This window comes from Linepithema humile, chromosome 2 (assembly GCF_040581485.1).
Source record: "Linepithema humile isolate Giens D197 chromosome 2, Lhum_UNIL_v1.0, whole genome shotgun sequence".
Classification (NCBI taxonomy): Eukaryota; Metazoa; Arthropoda; class Insecta; order Hymenoptera; family Formicidae; genus Linepithema; species Linepithema humile.
Window position 1 is genome coordinate 10,433,876 of NC_090129.1, and position 20,136 is coordinate 10,454,011.

The window sequence follows — 20,136 nt, forward strand, 5'->3', positions numbered from 1 at the left end:
TCTCGATGTATATTTGATCTATATCTTAGAAAACATTTGTTTGAACACAAATGTCTGTTATTCAAATTCGTGTTATTTATGTCTATTGAAAGCTACAAAAAAAAAATAAACGGTTCTGAATAAAATTAATAAAATTTGTTTATACCATTGAATTGATATAAATATCACTTTTTAAAATAATATTAATGATATTTTGGATCGTGATATTTTAAAATATTACACACTTTGTAATGATGCATATGCAAGTTTCCTATTGATGAATCTTTATTTTCTTGCACAATATATTATCATTCGTGATTCGTTGTCACATAAAATGAAAAATTATAAAAAATTGTTATGCAAATACATCCGCATGTTTGCAGCAATGTGACCTGGCAATATACATCGAGATACCAACGAGATAGTAAGTATATTGAAAAAAAGGGGGGGGAAACAAAACGGATTTTGCGTTTCGATAATGAGGCAAATTACGATCTCCGTCTTTCATTAATCGAACATACGAAATCGGCTTCCAAACCGTTTTGGTCGTCTCGGAGGATGTAACAAAATCGAAAAAATGCCCGTTCATGTGCACGGAGTCATATATTATACACGAAATTTGACAATATAAATTTGAAACAAATGGTTTCGACATTATAGACTGCCTGACACACGACACATACACATATACGTACATTCTTTCTTTCTCTCCTTCTCTCTCTCTCTCTCTCTTACACACACACATTTTTATATAGACTCCGCGTTTCTATAATGACATAAGAAAGTAATGTACCTTGTATGAACCATTTGATACACCAGCTTCACTTACTTTATATCCATTCTATTTCGTATCATACAATTGTCTTACATTTCTTTTTTTTTCTTTTTTTTTCCCGTAAATACGATGGATTTGCCTGTAAATGGATATCGGAATTTCCCTTCAATTCACACGTCATGACGACGAAACTCTGGCGATTCTGGTTGCGCTCTTACACAGCTAAACAAACTAATAATTGAACTAATTTTATCTAGAATAACAATATCAAATAATATTAATGAATGCTACACATCGGTTAAACTTAAACGTAGGAGTGTTGCGCAAAAACATTTCGCGCGTTGTATTCACGGTCGTTGGAACTTAAGCGGCGTACACGTAGAGATCGATTACAAAATAGAGGATAGCAGCGAGAGACAGCATTGTTTTTTTTCTTCTTTCTGGAATTAAAATCGTTTCCGGTAGTAAGACACGCACCCGCGCGCTTTTCGTCGTGAGCACGCGAGTTTGTTTGCTGATTTTAGCTCTTGGGTTTTTTTTTATTCTTCCGCGATTATGTAACGCAGCGGATTGGCGACATATGGCGATGCTTTTTAAATGCATCACTGATATAAAATTTACTTAGTCTATAGTAAACGTTTCTCCTTTCTCTGAGGTTATATTTAGTTAGTATAGTGTTTCATAGCAATATCATTTCTCGTTACTATCATATAAAGTATTTATATCGACTTGCGTATATTAAACTATATGTACAGTTTTTTTCTCTTTTTTTTTATTGTAACACACTGAAGATAAGTTTTTCCTTTTTTTTTTTTTTTCCTAGAACGAGGTTGCGCTCGCAAGCCACTCGATTCGCAGTATCGCAAATAAGTAAATTCACGCGGTTCGGTTAATTATGCAGCTTTGCACTTTTCTTCCTGGTCAAAGTATATATATATCACAATTCAACCGATATAAGATAGAAACGGAAAAGAAAATTATTTTCGTGAATTTTGAAAATACTTCTGATGTGATGAAAAAAAGAAAAAAAAAGAGCATCTCTAAAAGATTTATATAAAAAGTAACTGTTATCGCTGGGATTTGATTGCCGAGAAACGCATGTAAGACTTTCACGTATATAAACTTTAAATAAAATTATAATTCGAATAATTCTCGATTCAGATAATGTGAAGAAGAGTGAAGGAGAAAATGACGCGTCGATTTTCCATTCGTTTCTAGGAGAGGTGGAACGAGTGTTGACCTTCTTGCGCAGCTATCCGTAACTTTTCCCGCATTATTTCCAAAGTGGTATAATCAGGCAGTTTTAGATAGTTAACGCAAGTCATTACGGATGGTAAAAAATCGTCTGTCTTCATAGACGGATCAAAGGTTTTGCGTACTATCGTTAACGGGGGTGTTAAGCTTTTGAAACCTGGAAAAGAAAGCAAGAGCCGTGAATATCATCCACCTTATTGCACAATAAAGTGATAGGATAAATGAAAATTCAGAATACTAACCTCCAACGGGTAAGCGCGGTGAACCGGTGACGAACTGAATGAATTGTCGCTGCTCCTCGCTGTTGTACTTGGACATGACTTCGAAGAGGAAACGAATGGCGCGGGAGTCGGGCGTGTAGCCGTGGTCGGTCCTGCAGCACTCGGCGAGAGTTTTCACGTCCCATTGTCCGCCGGTTTGCGCGTGTCCGCAGAACACCGCCTCGAGCTCCTCCGGGAAAAACAGTCTCAGCTGCGACGGAGGGAATACAGATTCGAATCCTTCTCGAAAAGCCTCCATTTGTCTGAATACTCCTTCGTACAAGAACCAGTGCACCACCAACTGAAATGCAGAAGTAACGCGTGACCGCTTCGATCTTTCGCGCGATATCGGTAATTAAGAATCATATCGATATTGCCACTTGTACCTTTATGTATTGATCTAGATTGTGAATAGTGACGGGTATCTCACTGCCACCTTTTCTCAACTCGATGTTCTCGTAACCCGGCAACTCGAACACGAGACCCAAATCGGAGATCGGGCACGTGTCCAAGTCAAGTACTTCGATTAACTGCGCTTTTTCAAGCGGTCGTAAAGTCTGATCCTTCTCCATGACTTCCTTCCTCCTCACGACCTCCTGAAGCTTGCCGAGAGTGCGATGCACGTCGGGACACACGTGTGCCAAGTCCGCCAGCGTGAGCGTGTGCTCCTCTCCCAGCAACCAGCGGTAGAAAGTTAAACTAAACGGCAAGTCCAACTGGGAAAGAGAAGATTCAACTTATCGAAACATGTACGATCGGGCGGAAGGTTGACTGAAAGAAAGTTTGCGAGCGTCGGCTTTTACCATTCTGGAATCGTATATCGCCTTTGCCATAAATTTCCCCAGAAATTTGAATTTAGTTTTCAATTTGGCTAGATGGGATACTTTAGTGTTCCACGGAATCGGCGATGGGAAGAGTCCGTGCGCGGGATTGATGTATCCGTTTTCCGCAGGATTGGAACTGCCGTGCCACAGATCTAGATCAGCTCGTTGCAGTTCCTTTGAGACTAGAGCGTAAAATTCTAATGTTGGACCGAGACCGGTACCGACCTGCAACACACCGTGCAATTAGAGATTCGAAGTCTGTTTGAGATATTAAATCCGAAGAGAACATGTGCGTGAAAGACCGACCTCGTTGACATATTGCACTTCAAGTAAAGCCTTACTGGAGGCCAAGTCTTGAATCACTTGCTCGGCTTGCTTAAGAATATCCGTTCGCGAGATGGTTCTCTTTCTTCGTTCCAAACGAGGCGTAACGCGCTCCTGGCTATCCGAGCCCGAGAGTTCCGGCGCGGAATCCAAGAGGCGTTGCAAAGCTCTATCTCGGTCGAATGATGTTGCGTACAACAAGAGCTGCCTCGTCTCGAACGGAAAGAGGAAAGGACTGAAAAATTTAATTGTTCGATTATCGTAAAGAAATTTTCGATTGCAAAAGTAAAGTAAATCAAAATCTATGGCAATATTAACCAGACGGTCGCGATCTGCTGTAACCAGGAGGGCAAATTTCCAGTCATGATCACCAATGGATCCTGCAACTGCCTACTGGCCTTCGCGGCGATCTTGTTGTTGATGAAGTCTTGAGATGAGAGTAAGTTCATGCTCTTCAGGTGAGGAAACAGTATGCCCCAGTGACGATTGAGAGCGTGCAAAAGTCGAAGTAGACACAATCCGTCGAGAGATGCGTCCGTGATGGTCACTGACGGCGGTAACGTGGGAGATAGATACGGCGCGAGGGGACATTGCTGAGATGGAACCGTGCCTTCCAGCCAGAGACTGTCCTCTTTCCTCTTCGAACTAATCTTTGTACTTTTTCCCTTGCCCTTCCTGCTATTACCCTGCGAGCTCGACCCCGATTTTGGACAAGTTACAGCGTCCTCTTCTGGCACAGGTCTGGCGAAAGGAATTAAAATTTTCATAAAAAGAACCATATTTTTGCTAACTTCAAGAAATTGATTATAACTTTGCGAATCCGAGGATACCTGTAGTATATTGTGTGAGTTTGCACCCATACTGCGTCGTGTCCTAACGGCGGTTCACTGTCAGCTTCTGCCTCGGAGTGATCCACTCCGGAACACCCGAACTGCCTAACAGCCTGATAAACCGTCATATTGAAAGGTAAAACTATGTCGCCAATTAAGAATTGAAGTTTATGCTTGGCCGATCCCTGACTTATCACGACTGCCGCCTGGAAAGAGGAGGATAAGAAATAATCACGAGCATTCGCCAAGTGCCGATTCTATCGGGTTTTCTTTAACCTAATTAGCGAATGTGAATGCAAAAAATATATACCAAAGTATCATCAATATCATCTTCGCTGTTATCGTCGTCGCTAACCATCGAGTCTGCGTCTCGTATTCTACCGTATCCACGTACCATCAAATAACGTTCGATTGCCTGCACTAACGCAAGTGGATCTATTTTCACGGTGCCGCCCTTCCACTGCTTCAAGTTATTACAATCCGGGTGCCGTTGAAGATTACACTATAATTATAAGAATTAGCAAGAATGCACTATGCATAATTCGACGAAACGCGGCGTTTACTACAAATTAGCAAGACTTTACCTTAAGTTGATGCGTATTGAAGAACTTGAGGGCGCTGGTGCCACCGCGACCAGCGCCAGAACCCGCGGGTAAGTCGTGAACCTTCACCGGGAATTGTTCCAACTGTGCAACGCAGCTGTTTAATTTCGCCACTAAAGCGCCAAAAGCTCCAGGATTCAGATCCATAATATCGTTGTTCTGTTGCATCTGCGTAGAAAATGTTGCAAAGCGTGTACATTTTAGGAATAGACGCAAACAATGTGCGACAATGTCGACTTACAGTAGACTCCGCGAACAATTTCCAAAACATACGAAGACGGTCGTAACGATTGCCCGGTGCGTCCGTGGTAGTGAGGTAGTTCAACAGAGCTTTGATAAGACCGCTGTAATTCATCTCGAAGGGTGATATATCGCTCTCGAGAACTATGTCCCGTAATTCCGTTAGCGCTGACAACATTTCGTCCAATTCCTGCAAATGTAAATTGGCGGAAATTGGTGGATTTTAAATAACAGGATAAACGTGGGACAACATTTAAAAAAATATTATTTGGTTATTTTTCAATGACGCACGCTGCGTGAAAAAATCACAATGGAACTTGATCGCAACGTAGACGAACAAGTATTCGATTCACGTGTTCATCGGAACCACGTCTTGTCCGATAAAAAGAAGCAGAAATTTATTTGAAAAATCTGAAATTACTTATTACACAGCCCTTATATTTCTTAATTTGTATAATACGCGCGTATTCGTATAATGCACTTACATTTGATTGCAATCGCTGTATTGCAGCAGTCAATCTAGCAAGAACCGTCAGGGCGGGATGTGAACAAGGAGCGTCGTCTTGATATCTAGCTAGAAATTGAGCCGCTTGCTCGCGCACCCACGCCTTCGCCTTATCCCGATTGCCGCCGGTTAAGCTTGGATTGCTCGGCGGCTTCGACAAGTTCGTGGACGAACTCGAGTCCCTCTTATCGCTGTTGGTATTGGACGAAGACGATTTCCGTCCCCACTTGGCCGGGTTGAGATTTCCCAAAAATCGATTATTCTTCGGAGTGAAACCGGTGAACAGAGATTCCGGCTGTTGCGCTTGCTGCGGAGTGGTGGCGCCTCCCAGTCTTGAGAAACGACTCTTTTTGTTCTGCCGTTTCCTCTTCAGCACGTCACCAATTCTTCTGAGCAAAAAAAAAAGAAAGTGTACCTTGAATGTCATAATAATCACCCGAGAAAAATTGATCGAGTAATGTCCGGTTCCACCAACGTAGATTAACTTTAATCTCGGTTCAACTTATTCTTCATCTTTTTCTAAATCTTAGAACTAGAAAAAGATGAAGAGTAAGTTGAACCGAGATTAAAATTAATCTACATTGGTGGAAATGGGCATAAGAGTTCATCTGATACTAACAGGTGAGCACTTTGTGGTGTACTTGATTCTTCTATACTACTGTTCAATTCAGTTCTATGTGGCTCCAGCGAAGCACCGATATTTGGTTTATACTGGCATGATGACGCGATAGTGCCAAACAATATGTTGCCGTTCGAGGATGGAGAGACAACCGGAGACGTGGCACTGCTAGAAGACAACATTGCGGTGGAAGAAAGTGGTATATTAGACGGACCTGGCTGCGGGCTTGGTAATGATGTACCTAGAAAGTACGATACACATTTATTTCGTATGCGACGGCGAGCGAATCGTGTAAAATGCACTATGGACTGAGTCGATAGTAGAAGCGAGGACGACAATAAGTTGGCCGAATTTACCAGAAGGGCACTTGGGTGGTGAAACACCGAGAGGTACTTCGGGATCTGCTAATTGACGAACTTGATGCAGTACGCCTTCGCGATGAAAATGAACCCCAAACACTTGCGGCAGTCTCTTCATCAAGATACTCGCCATTTGAAGAGCCCCAATAACTATGCGTAAATCTTGCGACGCTAGCATACCAGCTATATGCGACGAAACCACTTGATTCTTTAGAACATCCTGCGCGCGAGAGAGCATTCGTGAAACATAGATATACATCGCAGGTGTTGTCGGACAGTTTAACGTGTCTTATGTTGTACCTTAAGTAAATCAGTTGAAGCATAATACACCATACGAAGGAGGGCTCGCAGACATTTGCACTTCACAGCGGGTCCAGCCGAGCTGCTGTAAACTTCATACAGCACAGAGAATAAAGTTCGAATAAAAGACACTAGCCATTCGTTTGTTTCGATTACGGGAGGCACGACATCCATACTGCAATCACAATAACAACCTCATTGATAACGAAGTATGTTTGTGACTTTGGAGTCGCAAAGTGGAATGCATACCTAGATGAGCAAGTAGGACTCTTTCCCTCAGTGGGATTGGCGTTCACTCTGCGAAATATACTTCTTGCCATTCCTCCATCCTCGTTAATTTGTTTCATCACAGTCAGATCTATAGTGTAAGTTCGTCCTAAAGAGGAAAGGCATATCTCGTCTTCGCCGTTTTGGAACGCCATCTAAGAAAAAAAACAAGCGCGATTAAATGGATTGATACTTATTGACTGATTAACGTCGCAACAGAGAATTACCTCGATAATTCTAGAATCTATAGTACTGAACGGATGGGAGCATTGTCTCTCGTCGCGCCATTCCCACTGAACAGTCTCCTGTTGGTTGCTGGTTCTTTCGAGCAAACTATTTACACTGAATATTCCATCTGTCGGCAATGGGGGCATAAGTTCCTCGATTAAACATGTAATTTCGAACCACTCCTGCGGTGTGTGTGGTACCAATTCCACATCCTCCGTTTTGACTTCCAGAGATCCAGTTAAGAGATAACTTAATGTGAAAGCTATGTTTTGTTGCAGCAATAACTGTGCCAGATCGGGACAGCGATTCGATATCACAGAGAGCATTCGTAATACAGTTATGAAATTGTTAGTGTTGTTAACCGGCGGAGTGATCATAAGCTGCAAGGAAAAAAAAAAGAAAGATGAAACAATGCGGAAACAACGCGGAGAGAATTATATCCACTGTAAACAATCGAACTGATAATCGCGCACGTACCAGCTGTTGCAAGTTCTGTAAGAGTTCGGCATTGACAATTTTATGCAACATCACAGGATCGTGTTGGAAACTCTCGACCAATCGGCTGAATGCTTGACACACGCACTCAACGCTCTTCTTATCTTGATTCGTCAATCTGCTCGTCAATAACGATAAACTATCAGCTACCAAATGAAAATCATCGGGATGAAGATTCTGACAGCAATTCGCGGTAATTGTTAACGCCGCACGTTGCGCGGTGATGTTGAAAAAGTCGACAAATTTCAAACATGCCGACACGCCACCCTGAAAAGAACAATTGCCACAATTAAAATTTATATTGGCCATTACAGTTATCGTATATAATTCTAAATCTGACGAAACACGCGTGATTCCATTGTCAAAAAATGCAATTATATATTACGCATAAATTAAGATAGAACAACTTGTATACGTACTGCGTGCAAAATTGTTTTGCTATGCCTGCGCGACAACATGGCTAACGCTGTCAGACATTGCTCGGCAACATCCATGCATTCGATCGATTCGAGTTTCTGCAAGAATACCGGCACTGCGTCCACGACAACGGTAGACGACCGTGGCAATGCCTCCATCATATACGTAAGAGCACGACATGCGTGTGTCATTATCGCAAAATTGTCAACGCCCAGTAGATTAATTAAAGCTGCGACCACTTGTTTAACAGGGAAACCTGTTAAAGTATCTTCATTGCCCATCACAAGAATCTCTCCCATATTCATGACAGCTTGCAATTGCTCTCCTTCATCCTCCACAGCTTGTAAGCCAGCTAACAATTGTTGCGCCTTAGCAGCTGAAAATTGTTAATAAGCACATAAATAAATAATGTTTTTTTTCAATAAGCATGGATAATGATGTATCATAAAACTAGAAATTATTTCTAAAAAAGTAAAGAGCTTAAGAGCCAACAGCTCGATATTGGTGAAAAAAATGTATTAACAGAAGAATATTTTTTAATTCTACAGAGCTTATATATATTTCACTTATGAGTTTTCACACAGTCAATCTTTAACATTGAAAATGGTCTGATGACAAAGTGAAACGTTTAAGGATGTTTTGTACGTACAATCGTAGCAAAAAGTTGCTGAAATTTGATTTTGATGAATATATGCTCTTCTCATATAGTTTGAGTAATAAAGATTGCACAGAATCTTATCATTTATTCATAAGTAGAGTGCAGAAATGTACTTTTAAATTTCTGTTGTTTTTTTTCTGAGAATTTTCGAATTTTCTGAATTATGCTTGACGTGCGGATAAAGGTTAGTTGTGTTTATCCACAATGCCAAAAGTAGGCCCTTATCGATGAAAAGGAAAAATAGTGACCAAAAAAGTGTACGAAAAGAAACTTCTTCAACAAAAAAAATTTTTTTCTATCCATTTTAGCCACTTAAATCAACACGGTTACGCGTTTTCCATAAAGTCACGGGTAAATTCGTTGCAAATTAAAATCCTTATAACTTTTGATTGCTTCAGTAAATCGACTCCGGATTTTGTCACAAATCTCCGAACATATGTAAGAACAATCTGTAAAATTTTTGTTAAATTCCTAATATTTTAAAAATAGGTACTAAACATCCTTAACTAATTATTGTTAATACACTTTACGTACGCCACAAATATCTAGCTGTTGGTTCTTTAATCCCTTTATTTTTTTTCCAAATGATTGCTAAAATTGTCAGAGCTTGATCTCAAAAATTATTCGCGACTTGTCGCACGTAATATAAATTTCTATGATGAAATATTTAATCGAGTCTTAAATTATGATACAACGACAAAGAGATATCAATTGTTTCTATACCAGAACTTGTACCCATGCCTCTGTTAAGCAAGTGCTGCATTCGCGGGCCCAGCGCACCAAACACATGAGGTGGCAAACCTCTAGCTTCGAGCAGAGCTTGCAGTCGTCCAACCTCTCCATCGTCGCTTTCACTGTCACCAGTTGTTCCTGACATTCCGGACGGCCCCCCACCGGCTTCGCGCATGTGGACAGAGAATCGACATTTTGAATTGCAAGTTTCAGGCACCGCATATCGACGCGCACATGGAGCTGATACATCAATAGCAATTAACCTGTGGCGGATGTAGCAGTTGATGCCGACTCCTCCTCACCTGTGGTTGAGATTAACTGACTGCTGGGAGCAGAGGATGAGACCGATGTAGCGCTGATGGAATCATTGCCTGACATCACACTGCTCAATCCGCCTGAGCTGCTCTCAACCACTGGCTTCCTCACGCGCGATGAGGAGCGATGTCTGCAACAATGTCGATCAAATATCATTTTTTTTTTCTTCCCTCCACCGGTGACAACTCGTCGATCTTTGTCGTCGAGCGACTGAGAGTAATAAATTACCTGGAACTCGAGCAGGAACCCGTGGTCGAGTCTTTCTTATGATGCTTTCCCGAAGTTTTGTTACTCGATGGCAGTTCCTTGGGTTGTTCGCCCGAAGCTTTCGCGCGAGAACGTAGCAGGTGCTTGTGTGTAGAATGAGGGTGTGCAAGGTTGGCAGAAGCGGCGGCAGACACAGGTGGATTGATAGTGGCCGTCGACGCGATACCACTCGTGCCTGCCCCGTCATGTGCCAACGCACCCCCACCACTCTCCACAGAGTTACTTGCTGTGTTACCCACTCTGATGCTGGACTTGACACCCAAGACTTGACTACTCGTACTGCTACTCGTTGTGCTACAGGTCGCACCGCCGTGAGATTTTGTATCTAAAATATCCAAATGTCGCCATATTCGTTGAGATACACGAGACAACGACCAGCTCATTGACTATCTAACTGCGCGCAACACGCAGACTTTCATAATTAATATAGATATTAAAGTCGTTGTAACAAGTACGTAACATCTGTTTTTTTTTTTATATTTATGACACTTTCGATATATACATGTGAAATATTTCTCGATAAAAAAAAGAAAAGAAAAAAAAAAATGCGAGTTCTATTGTGCACAGTTGCAAAAATCAAACATTTTCGCAAGTTTGGTGATTGTAAGTGATGTATGATTTCTATCATGATATTTCATGCAGTTTTATATACAATTTTGCCTGTCGATTGTAAAAATAAATATCTATTCAATCGTTCAGAACTAAACAATTTTACATTAAAATTTATAAAATTGTTTAATTTGCAAATGTTTTCTTAATTAGCTCCGAACATAAATCTAAAATGTTGCACACTTTTTCTGGGACGTAGAAATTAGAGATCGTACCAAGATAAACGCCACAACATTGTTTAAATGTTATAACACTGATAACTACAATAAATAAAACATAAAAATCTTGTAATATTTCTCATTTCAACGTGAGTTTATTTCTAGTAATTTTCAACTTCAAATATGACTCACATCGAATAGTGTTGTGAGATAACGAATTTTATTACCTGAATAAGAAAAGAATTTTTGTCCCTGCCGTAAAGTAGCAGAGAAAAGGTGAATGCCCAATGATTGACACTAATAATGGGCTATTGTAAAACTTCGAGTATAACTGATATTTTGTGGAACTATTTGAAAGATGCCGCTTTTTCCTTGTCTCCATATCTACAGTTTCAGGATGAAAGATATGGTGAAAGTAATAAAAAAAAGTATTTATTGAAACAAATATGAATAGAATTCTACCGCCGTTTGAACATAAATCGTATATTAAAACTTTTCAAAATGAGATATTAAGCTTGGATAATTATTCTATTGCTCGATATAAAACATAAATTTGTAAGTTTAAAATCACCAGAATTAAAGTCATTTAAAATACAAACACTTTATTCGAATAATTCCGTATAAATTTTAATTAAAAATTTAATTAATATAAATAAAAGCAAAAATTGTGAAAAAATGTGTCCAATTTATCAAAGAATCTTTAAATAGAATAAAGCGCGCTCTTGTTGATACCTTCTGTACATTGTAATATATATAATTCTTGTTAAATAAAATATAAGCATTATACACAAATTCCAGATTTCATAACAGTTAAATTTCTTAGTAAATACGAAAGTGAGAGAAGATTAATGATTACATATGATAAAAATATCCGATAACACGAGTATTACTACGCAGTCAACTTTCATCTAACAATAAGATAAAAGTTTCCCTTGAAATACCAGAATACATTCCAAATTTCAGTTAGTGTAATATTAAATTATAAAATTTTATAAAGCAAGTATTATAAAATATATTACTTGAAACAATATCAAAATCAACACAAGGGAAAAGAAGTTTTCCAAATTATGGATAGATATATTATTCATTACATTTGCATGTAAATTTATTACGCATATTAATATTAATTACTAGTAAAAGAGAAAGATCGCTTTAGACTCATGTTAGAGCATGTAAAATAATTACGTAGCGAAAGAATTGCATTCACAAGATTTTCGATATAAACTTTAACATATAATCTTGAGGGCTAAAAGTTTATGTGATAAAAAAATTTATAAAATAATAATTTCAATAAAAATATTCTACATCGTAAAATAATAAAACACTACTTGAAGATATTTGTATCATTTATAAGATATAATAGAATATACAATTTAATTTTGACAATAAAGAAACAAATAATAACTATTGTACATTTGTCGAAATATAACATAAATTTGGAATAGTTATTGAAATAAAAAGTAAAATGTACATAACTTTAAACCTACAAAAAAGAATTTCTTTAACTCTGAATTAAAAATACATATGTAAAAATGTAAATAAAAATATTTTTAACATTAGTGTAACTTTTATATAGAAAACTCTTCCGTAATTATTAAAAGACTATCTACAATTTAATGCTGTAAAAAATATTATATTTATAACTTTACGAAAATGTTTGCAAATAATTCATAAAACTTTTAGCACAATATTTATCCAATATAAGATATAAAAAATAAGACGTCGATTCTTTTAGTTATACTAGATATTAACATATTGTTGATTTCTCATCCAACTATATAAATTGTTAAAACAATATTAGCTTACTATATACATAACAATAATTAAAAAAATTTAGGTTTAATATCATGTTAAAGCTGAGATATGGCATTGTTAAATATTATATTGCGCAGCTATATCAAACTTAACATATATAAAACTTAAGTATCGTAAAAGTTAAGAATTTTCCCTAAATATATTTACATATCTGACACCATGCATAAATAAATTTGACATACAAGTTTCACCTGACACTAAAGTAGCAAGTAATGACATTTGCATGTGGAGGGAATAAGTTCAGAATGGAATTCAATGGCTCTGATATTCCTTTAAACTACTTCGCGAATTTGTAAGAGAAAATAAGGAGAAGAAAATGTTGTACGAAGTGTGTACTCCTTAAGCTTACCTTCTTGATGGTAGGTTTGTGTTGATATTGGAAAAAGTGCTTTGACAGCAGACACAAATCCTTCCAGACATTCGCTCATCCTCTGGCCTAATGATACAGTCTGATCTATGACTCTTATTTTGATAACGCTTGCGTTTTTTTCTAAATTTTATTATATATTGCTATTTTAAAATATTCCTGCCACTTTTATACATACTTTGGAAATGTCTTTATCACACACTTTCTTCTTATACACAAAACTTCATCATAATAATTGTAATCCTGTGTGTGATCATGTGATAATAGACTCATATTCGTAATGTAATACACGAGTTTACGAAAATTCTCAAAATTGAAGATTACAAAGCTCATAATTATACATAACAAAGAATTTAAATGTATTATACTTTTTATATACTGTATCATATATTTTCAAAAATTAATTATATAACTTTACGAATTAGCCAAAGTTATAAATAGAGATATAACAAAAAAAGTGTACACATGTGTAAATATAAAAATAAATTTCATAAATATAATTTCATAAAGAGCTTCTTGTTGGGATTTATGTAAGCTACCTAGCTATACAATCTGTTCTTTCTTCTTCTTTATATACATTCTTAAGAAAATTACCTATCAAATCAAATTACCTATCATTTACACATCTATTGTTCCTTTGTTACAGTATTGAGTACAAAAAAATTAGATACAAGATACATACCATCTTTTAAACTGACATAATTAACACGATTTAAATGTAATAACCATGCTAGTATGTAAAAATTTTGAAAAATTTATTGCCTAATATTGTAATATTACTAATTATTCATAGAATACATAAATTTGCCAATTTCACTTGTTTCTTTCAAGGTTGAATTTTAAGTCAGAGCTGTCTAGAGTTAGACGCTCATGTTCGTTTTTTCCCTGTTTATTCGCTTATATCACATCACAACTTGAGCAATTCTAATTTGAATTATATCCTTTGTCGCTAACAAACTTAAAAAAAAAATAAAATAAAATAAATACACAATACATAAAATATTTATTACATATAAAAAAATAAACATAAATTTTTTATACATAACAAATATGAATCATATATGTCAAATATTTAATGATTTTATTATCAGTCTTCTTTTTTCTTTGTCAACATAATCAATATAAAGCAATCTTAAAACAAAATTGTATTTTCACGCAAATCACACATCACATCATCTTGCAATCGATAATATTGTATAGAAAAATGTGCACTTACCTCCTCTTCCTCGTGATGTGGATGGATGACTAGTGATCGATGTCACACTCGATGAAGTTACTAAGTTGTTGTAGGTACTTGTTTTCCGGCTACCGTATCCGCTGGACAACGATAGATCGTAACTGCTAGTTCCCTGTGTCAATGCTTGTGGATTTTGTGGTGTACGAGAGCGAGTCCGTGATGCCACACAATCGGTAGGTGTTAAATTTAACTCCGCCAAATTCGTCCTTGCTGCACTACGCACCCTTGTACCGCTACCACTACCGCTATAGTTGGCTTGATGAATCTTATGTTGTGATCTCCAGTCGGAATCTGCTGTGACAATATTTAAATCATTACTAATTGTGACATGTCATTAAATATTTGTTATCTAATAAAGAGAGAAGCTACGTTGGAAAAATAAATGAAACTGCATAATAGCTCGAAAAAAAAGAGCTTCAACACAATTTAATTACACACCATTATACAACAATAAATAAAAATGAATTAAAAATATATGATTTATAAAAAGGAAAAGCAAACATCATATTATATTTAAGTGTTAATTTTAGTTGTGTAATTTAGATATGTTAATATATAATTACCTGGATAAGATTCTAAGCCAGTGCCATGATTTCTTCGTTCACCTCTGATTCTACCCTCTCCCTTGGAAGAATCAATCGAATGTGTGTGCGCTGTGTTACCGTCAACTTGAGATGCTGATTCACCAGTGGCCTGTCTACGTCTCTTCTCTTCAACCGTATCTGAGATTGCACCAGTACTTTGTCGTTTTCTATAGCCACTCGAGCCACTACTAGAGCTTTTCCCCTTAGGTTTAGAGGTGTCTGCTGAAGCACTGGCCTTCTCTACAGACCCCCCTGATGATGACTGATCTTGTTGATCTGCCATAGATTAATCGACTCATGCCACTATTCTGTCTGTAAAAAGAACAAAGAATAAAAACATGATTTTTATTATGTAATGTTATAATTTGCTTTGTTTTAATACGATAATAATTATAACATGCAACATAGTTTTATGTTAATGTATATAAATGTACCATAAAAAGATTAAATGTTTTTGAAAATAATTTTGAGTATATATTTCAAAAAGTTTTTAATAACTTGATAAATTGACACTATTTTTTCACCGATTTGATGCTTTATATTTTTCACTATTTTTATAAATATATCAATAAAATAATTTCTGCAAATAAATTTGGATACAATAATTAAACGTCTACTTTCTTAATAAATCCTTTTTCGATGTATTTTAAAACAAAGTAGTGTATTTCCAAAAATAAAAACTGGAAAAGCAAGATGGATTAAGTATTAAGTCAAAGTTACTGTAAATTACCATCTAAGCAACATTTTGATCTTTATGTGCAATGATGAAAAAAAAAACACAAAAAGGAATAAATACGCATAAAAATCAGATACAAGTCACATCAGTCACATCGCGACCGCAGCATACAAGTTTCCTTATTGTAACCTTCTTTGTTGGAGGAAAACATTAACAACGCTATGGCTTACAAGGCGAGCGTTTATTTTCGATTATCGTTCACACTCAAAAGCTAAGTCGCACGATCGCGGATACACTGAAAGCCTATTTCTTGCGTGCGACGGTCAGGTGTTACATTTAAATGAGCACACAAAAGATTTTAAATGCTCGTTGTCGTCATCGAAGTCGCTCGGCGATCTCTGCGCTGCTACAATGTTGCGTTACACGGAGAATATAGACTGGGCAGCAGCAGCAGCAGCAGCAGCAGCAGCACGACGCTGGCAGCGATATCGATAGCGCGATTTCTAATAAAAAAAAATTCATGCCTCGACGCAAGCCATATGCGCTCGGATAACAAGAGCGTGACTAAATAAAACAGTCGGAGCGCGATACGCAATTAATGTTTCCCCCGCACGACGGCGAAGGAGATAGTAACGAACCGAGAATCATAACAAACACGACTGCTTGCTTGCTGGCTGCCTGGCTTGCTCGTCCGTCCGATATCACTGGCTAACGCAGAATTGTGCCGTTGACTTCACGGCGGGGATCCCTTCCCCTTTCACGACGAGTCCGGCGGAGAGATTACTCAGACGCGACAAAGGCACGAGTCAGCAGCGGTGAATCCGCGGGCGAACGGACCTTTCAAGTGAAGGCAGACTCGAATTTACAGCGTAACAAAGACTCGCGGAGCGAGCGAGCGAGCGTGCGAGCCACCATTTGCTCGCGATCGAGTAATGGAGGACGGGTTTCTCTCTTTGTCCCACTCTCCGATCCGCACGCACTCTCCTCTCTCGCTCTCCGTGACCTCAGGTTGAAGTCCTCCGAAAAAGAGAAGCCCCCTTCTTCGTTGCCCTTATCCCTACACCCTCTCTCGCCCGTCTCTCTACCCGTGTCTCTTACTCCCACTCGTTTATCCACCCCACACACCACCCAATGCTTCCGTCAGAAAAAAGGCCTCTTTGAAAAGTGGTCAAAGTGTGCCTTTACCTGAATGTGGGTGAAGCATGCCCAGGGCATCGCGACCATTGGACCTTTCCTATCCTCTCTCGATGTGGTAGAACACGAAGGCGAGAAAACGCTTCCGTCGTCTTATCGTCGCATGCGGACGCACATGTACGCACGCAGCGTACCACATTCACATACGCGCGCACACGAGAAAAAGGGAACGCGAAGAGCGAGAGAGCGTTCGTGGCTATTCGGCACACGGCGCAAAGAGCGAACAAAACGTATACACACTACTGATCAACAAACAAGAAGAAACAACGCACCGAACAAACCGAGACGCACTGGAGACGAGTCGGCGGAATGCGACAGCGACTCTCAGGGGCTCGGGTTGATTAGGGATTGGGAGATCGGAGGACGCTCCGCCCCCGTAGCCAATGTCACACGCCAGCGAGCGAGGTGCACGCACGCAACAAGCAGGCAGATAGGAAGGTAGGTAGGTAGGTAGGTAGACGGACGGACACGCACACGCGCATGCACGGCAAGTTTAGCGGAAGCCGTTTGCTGTGTTCGGAAACCTGCCGCCAGTGTTTAAGAGGAAAACTTCACCACGCGGCACTTTTCTGCGCATGCGGAAACCTGTGCGACCGATCACATGACAGTCTCGCAGACTCGTACTCAAGCGCTCGTTATAGCAGCAGTTTGATAAATCACATAAATTTTTTAGTTAAAAAAAATTTTTTTTTTTTTATTATTTATTCTGGAAATGTGTAAAAAATATAGCAAATGTTTTGTTAAACGTATATTATTATTGTACAAAATAATTATATTGTAAAAAATTTCTTAATTTTAATAAAGATACGATTGGATATATTGTTGTCATTTATTTTAAAATTCTTCAAACTTCTAGTGATTCAATTTAACTGCACTGAGAGGAGTCTTAAATGCAAACTAACGAATAAAAGCTATTTTTTTTTTGTGACGATATTATTTATCGCGCATGCATAAGACTTCTTTCTTAATCTGGAAACACTGCTAGCCGCTACTGCGCAAAAAACAGCGACTGCTCGGCGCGAACGGCCATCTTCTTGGCCATTTTTTAAATCTTTATTTTTATTATAGCAAGCAAGAACCGGCCCCGCGCGATGTCGTACACGCTTATATAAATTGAGCTTTTCTGAGATAAGCAGAGTGGCGAGTGTTACGATTGTGTCATGCGCCGGTCACATAACACTATTCTTTTTACGTGCAATCGATTGATCGAATTCTCCGTTACGGAACATTGTACGTGTAAAAAAAATTATATATGTGCAACATGCATCTTCCGCGACCGTACCGTTTATATAACGTGCATTTATGTATTTGCCCTGACGTGCGCATTATCGCCAACGGAAATTGATGACGGTTGCGAGAAACAGTTTTGTCATCGTTCACCTTTAAGGTGTCGAGTAAAACGAACCAACAACTCGTTATCTATTAGTGTTTTCGAGTAAACGGATTTTATCCATCTCGGATCAATTACTCACTATATTTTACTATGAATTTAATTAAATCTTTTATTGGCAGAGATGATGCAATGACGTCATTAATCAACCTTGGATCCATCAAAATCCGTTCACTCGAAAACGCTATATCACTATTTACTCGATGATATGACACGAAATAATACAGCTCTCTCTCGTAAAACTGTGTTGCTTGGAATTTTTTATAAAATTATTTGATATTCAAACCACTGATTTCACGCAACAGTCGCATAATACATGTGACATGTCGCAATTGATAAAAAGTATGGAAAAATGAGCAAAAAGTGCTTACACATCTCGGACGAAGAAATCTTATCTATCATCTTCGGCGACCGTGTATTTCGCACACTGCTGTTGCAAAGCGATGCAACGCGTTTACACAAATGTGTTCATTCCTTTCAAGGTTGACTGATTGTACGTGTATTTCGGACCGATCGAAATATGCGCCACTGCTGCGACGGTGTGAAATGAATTTACGGGAGACGCGTCGCAATTAGGGGGAACGCCAAGGCTTGACGCGTCGCGTTGCATTACGTCAGGATGTGAAACGACAACGAGAGCAAAGACTCCTCGTGATGTCGTAACAGATGTCAAATTTTGGCTGTCGTAGCTACGATCTCGGCGAGCAGCTACGATTGGCTGAAAGAGGCAACTGACAGCAGCCAATTGACCATTGATAAACGGCCGCGGACAGGTAATTCGGGCGATGTCAAAACAGCCTGCCTGGGGATCAGCTGTCTGTCAAATGGTCGATCGCGTTTTCGTTTATACACAGCACGCTATAATATAATGAATCCACGGCCTTTCGGCCAGCGAGGATAATGCCCTTACTTACCGCAAAAAGGGAGCTCCTCCCTGGAAGTCGGATTCCAGTTACGCAATGCGATGCGCGAGGGGGACACGTGAAAATACAGAGTGAGCTGTCAAGTCGATCCGTGTGCGTCGTCTGCTACGAGATATCTCGACCGAGGTGATTACAGACGACGCAGGTGTTCCAACGAATTCGAGAGTGCGTGCGACGATCATTAGGGTATATCCAGACAACTTGCACAAATCACGAAATATGTATAAAGCCTGCATCAGACTATGGCTGCGTTCCGTAAAGAGCATATGCGCGCATGTATCTATAGTATACGTGTATCTATAGTAGTATACATGTATCTATAGTATACGTTACGTATACTGTAGATACATGCGCGCATATGCTTTTTACGGAACGCAGCCTATGACTACGGTTGCGTTCCGAAATTCACTGCCAGTACTGAAAATCTACAATATACGTGACGTAAACTATAGATTTTCAGTATTGGCAGTAAATTTTGGAACACAGCCTACGTTTACACGTCAACCTTAATCGGATTTAGTAATATCCGTAGTTATGAAACTGGCCAATCACAGTTATTCCATTTTCTCAGAGAAATAGCTGTGATTGGCCAGTTTCATAACTACGGATATTACTAAACCCGATTAAGGTTGATGTGTAAACGTAGGCTGTGTTCCAAAATTCACTGCCAGTCACAGATGTCTATACTAGTACTAAATCGCTAATAGCGTTTTCGATTATACAGGATTTGAACGACCCAAGATTGGTTAATGACGTCATTGCAACCTCTCCACCAATGAAAGACTTGCATTTATAGTAAAATAGTGATTGATCAACCCTAGATCGTTCAAACCCCGTTTATTCGAAAACGCTATAACTTTGTCAAAAGAGCTGAGGCCGGCAGGATTTCCGGTTTCGGCCATGACACCCTACAACAAAATGGCGACAATGCGT

General features: G+C 38.8%; 1 protein-coding gene across 10 annotated transcripts; it reads right to left on the reverse strand.

The window, feature by feature from the left end:
* Positions 1–563: 563 nt before the first annotated feature.
* ctrip (E3 ubiquitin-protein ligase ctrip) lies at positions 564–19,354 on the reverse strand. Of its 10 annotated transcripts, none has more exons than XM_067349417.1 (25): positions 19,195–19,354; positions 15,000–15,332; positions 14,416–14,730; positions 13,182–13,268; positions 10,212–10,575; positions 9,932–10,113; positions 9,660–9,833; positions 8,281–8,654; positions 7,844–8,128; positions 7,366–7,746; positions 7,121–7,293; positions 6,872–7,046; positions 6,569–6,791; positions 6,213–6,453; positions 5,574–5,982; positions 5,090–5,278; positions 4,831–5,016; positions 4,557–4,748; positions 4,247–4,452; positions 3,735–4,157; positions 3,399–3,651; positions 3,072–3,317; positions 2,655–2,984; positions 2,251–2,569; positions 564–2,165 (listed from the first exon to the last, which is right to left on the reverse strand). In XM_067349417.1, the coding sequence occupies exons 2-25, from the start codon at positions 15,301–15,303 to the stop codon at positions 1,969–1,971; spliced, it is 6,228 nt and encodes a 2,075-aa protein (XP_067205518.1). In that variant the 5' UTR covers positions 15,304–15,332; positions 19,195–19,354; the 3' UTR covers positions 564–1,968. The 10 variants fall into 10 exon arrangements, with proteins under 10 accessions (XP_067205518.1, XP_012235132.1, XP_067205520.1 ...); XM_012379709.2 differs by lacking the exon at positions 19,195–19,354 and adding an exon at positions 18,652–19,043; XM_067349419.1 differs by lacking the exon at positions 19,195–19,354 and adding an exon at positions 17,163–17,424.
* Positions 19,355–20,136: the final 782 nt, after the last annotated feature.

Bases quoted from the DNA above. Each gene is read 5' to 3' on its own strand.
- ctrip (XM_067349417.1), bottom strand. From the start codon at position 15,303: ATGGCAGATCAACAAGATCAGTCATCATCAGGGGGGTCTGTAGAGAAG. The intron at 5,017-5,089 runs GTAAGTCGACAT...TTTTCTACGCAG, and splicing joins AATTGTTCGCGGAGTCTACT to ATGCAACAGAACAACGATAT. The intron at 2,166-2,250 runs GTTAGTATTCTG...TTTCTTTTCCAG, and splicing joins ACCGCGCTTACCCGTTGGAG to GTTTCAAAAGCTTAACACCC.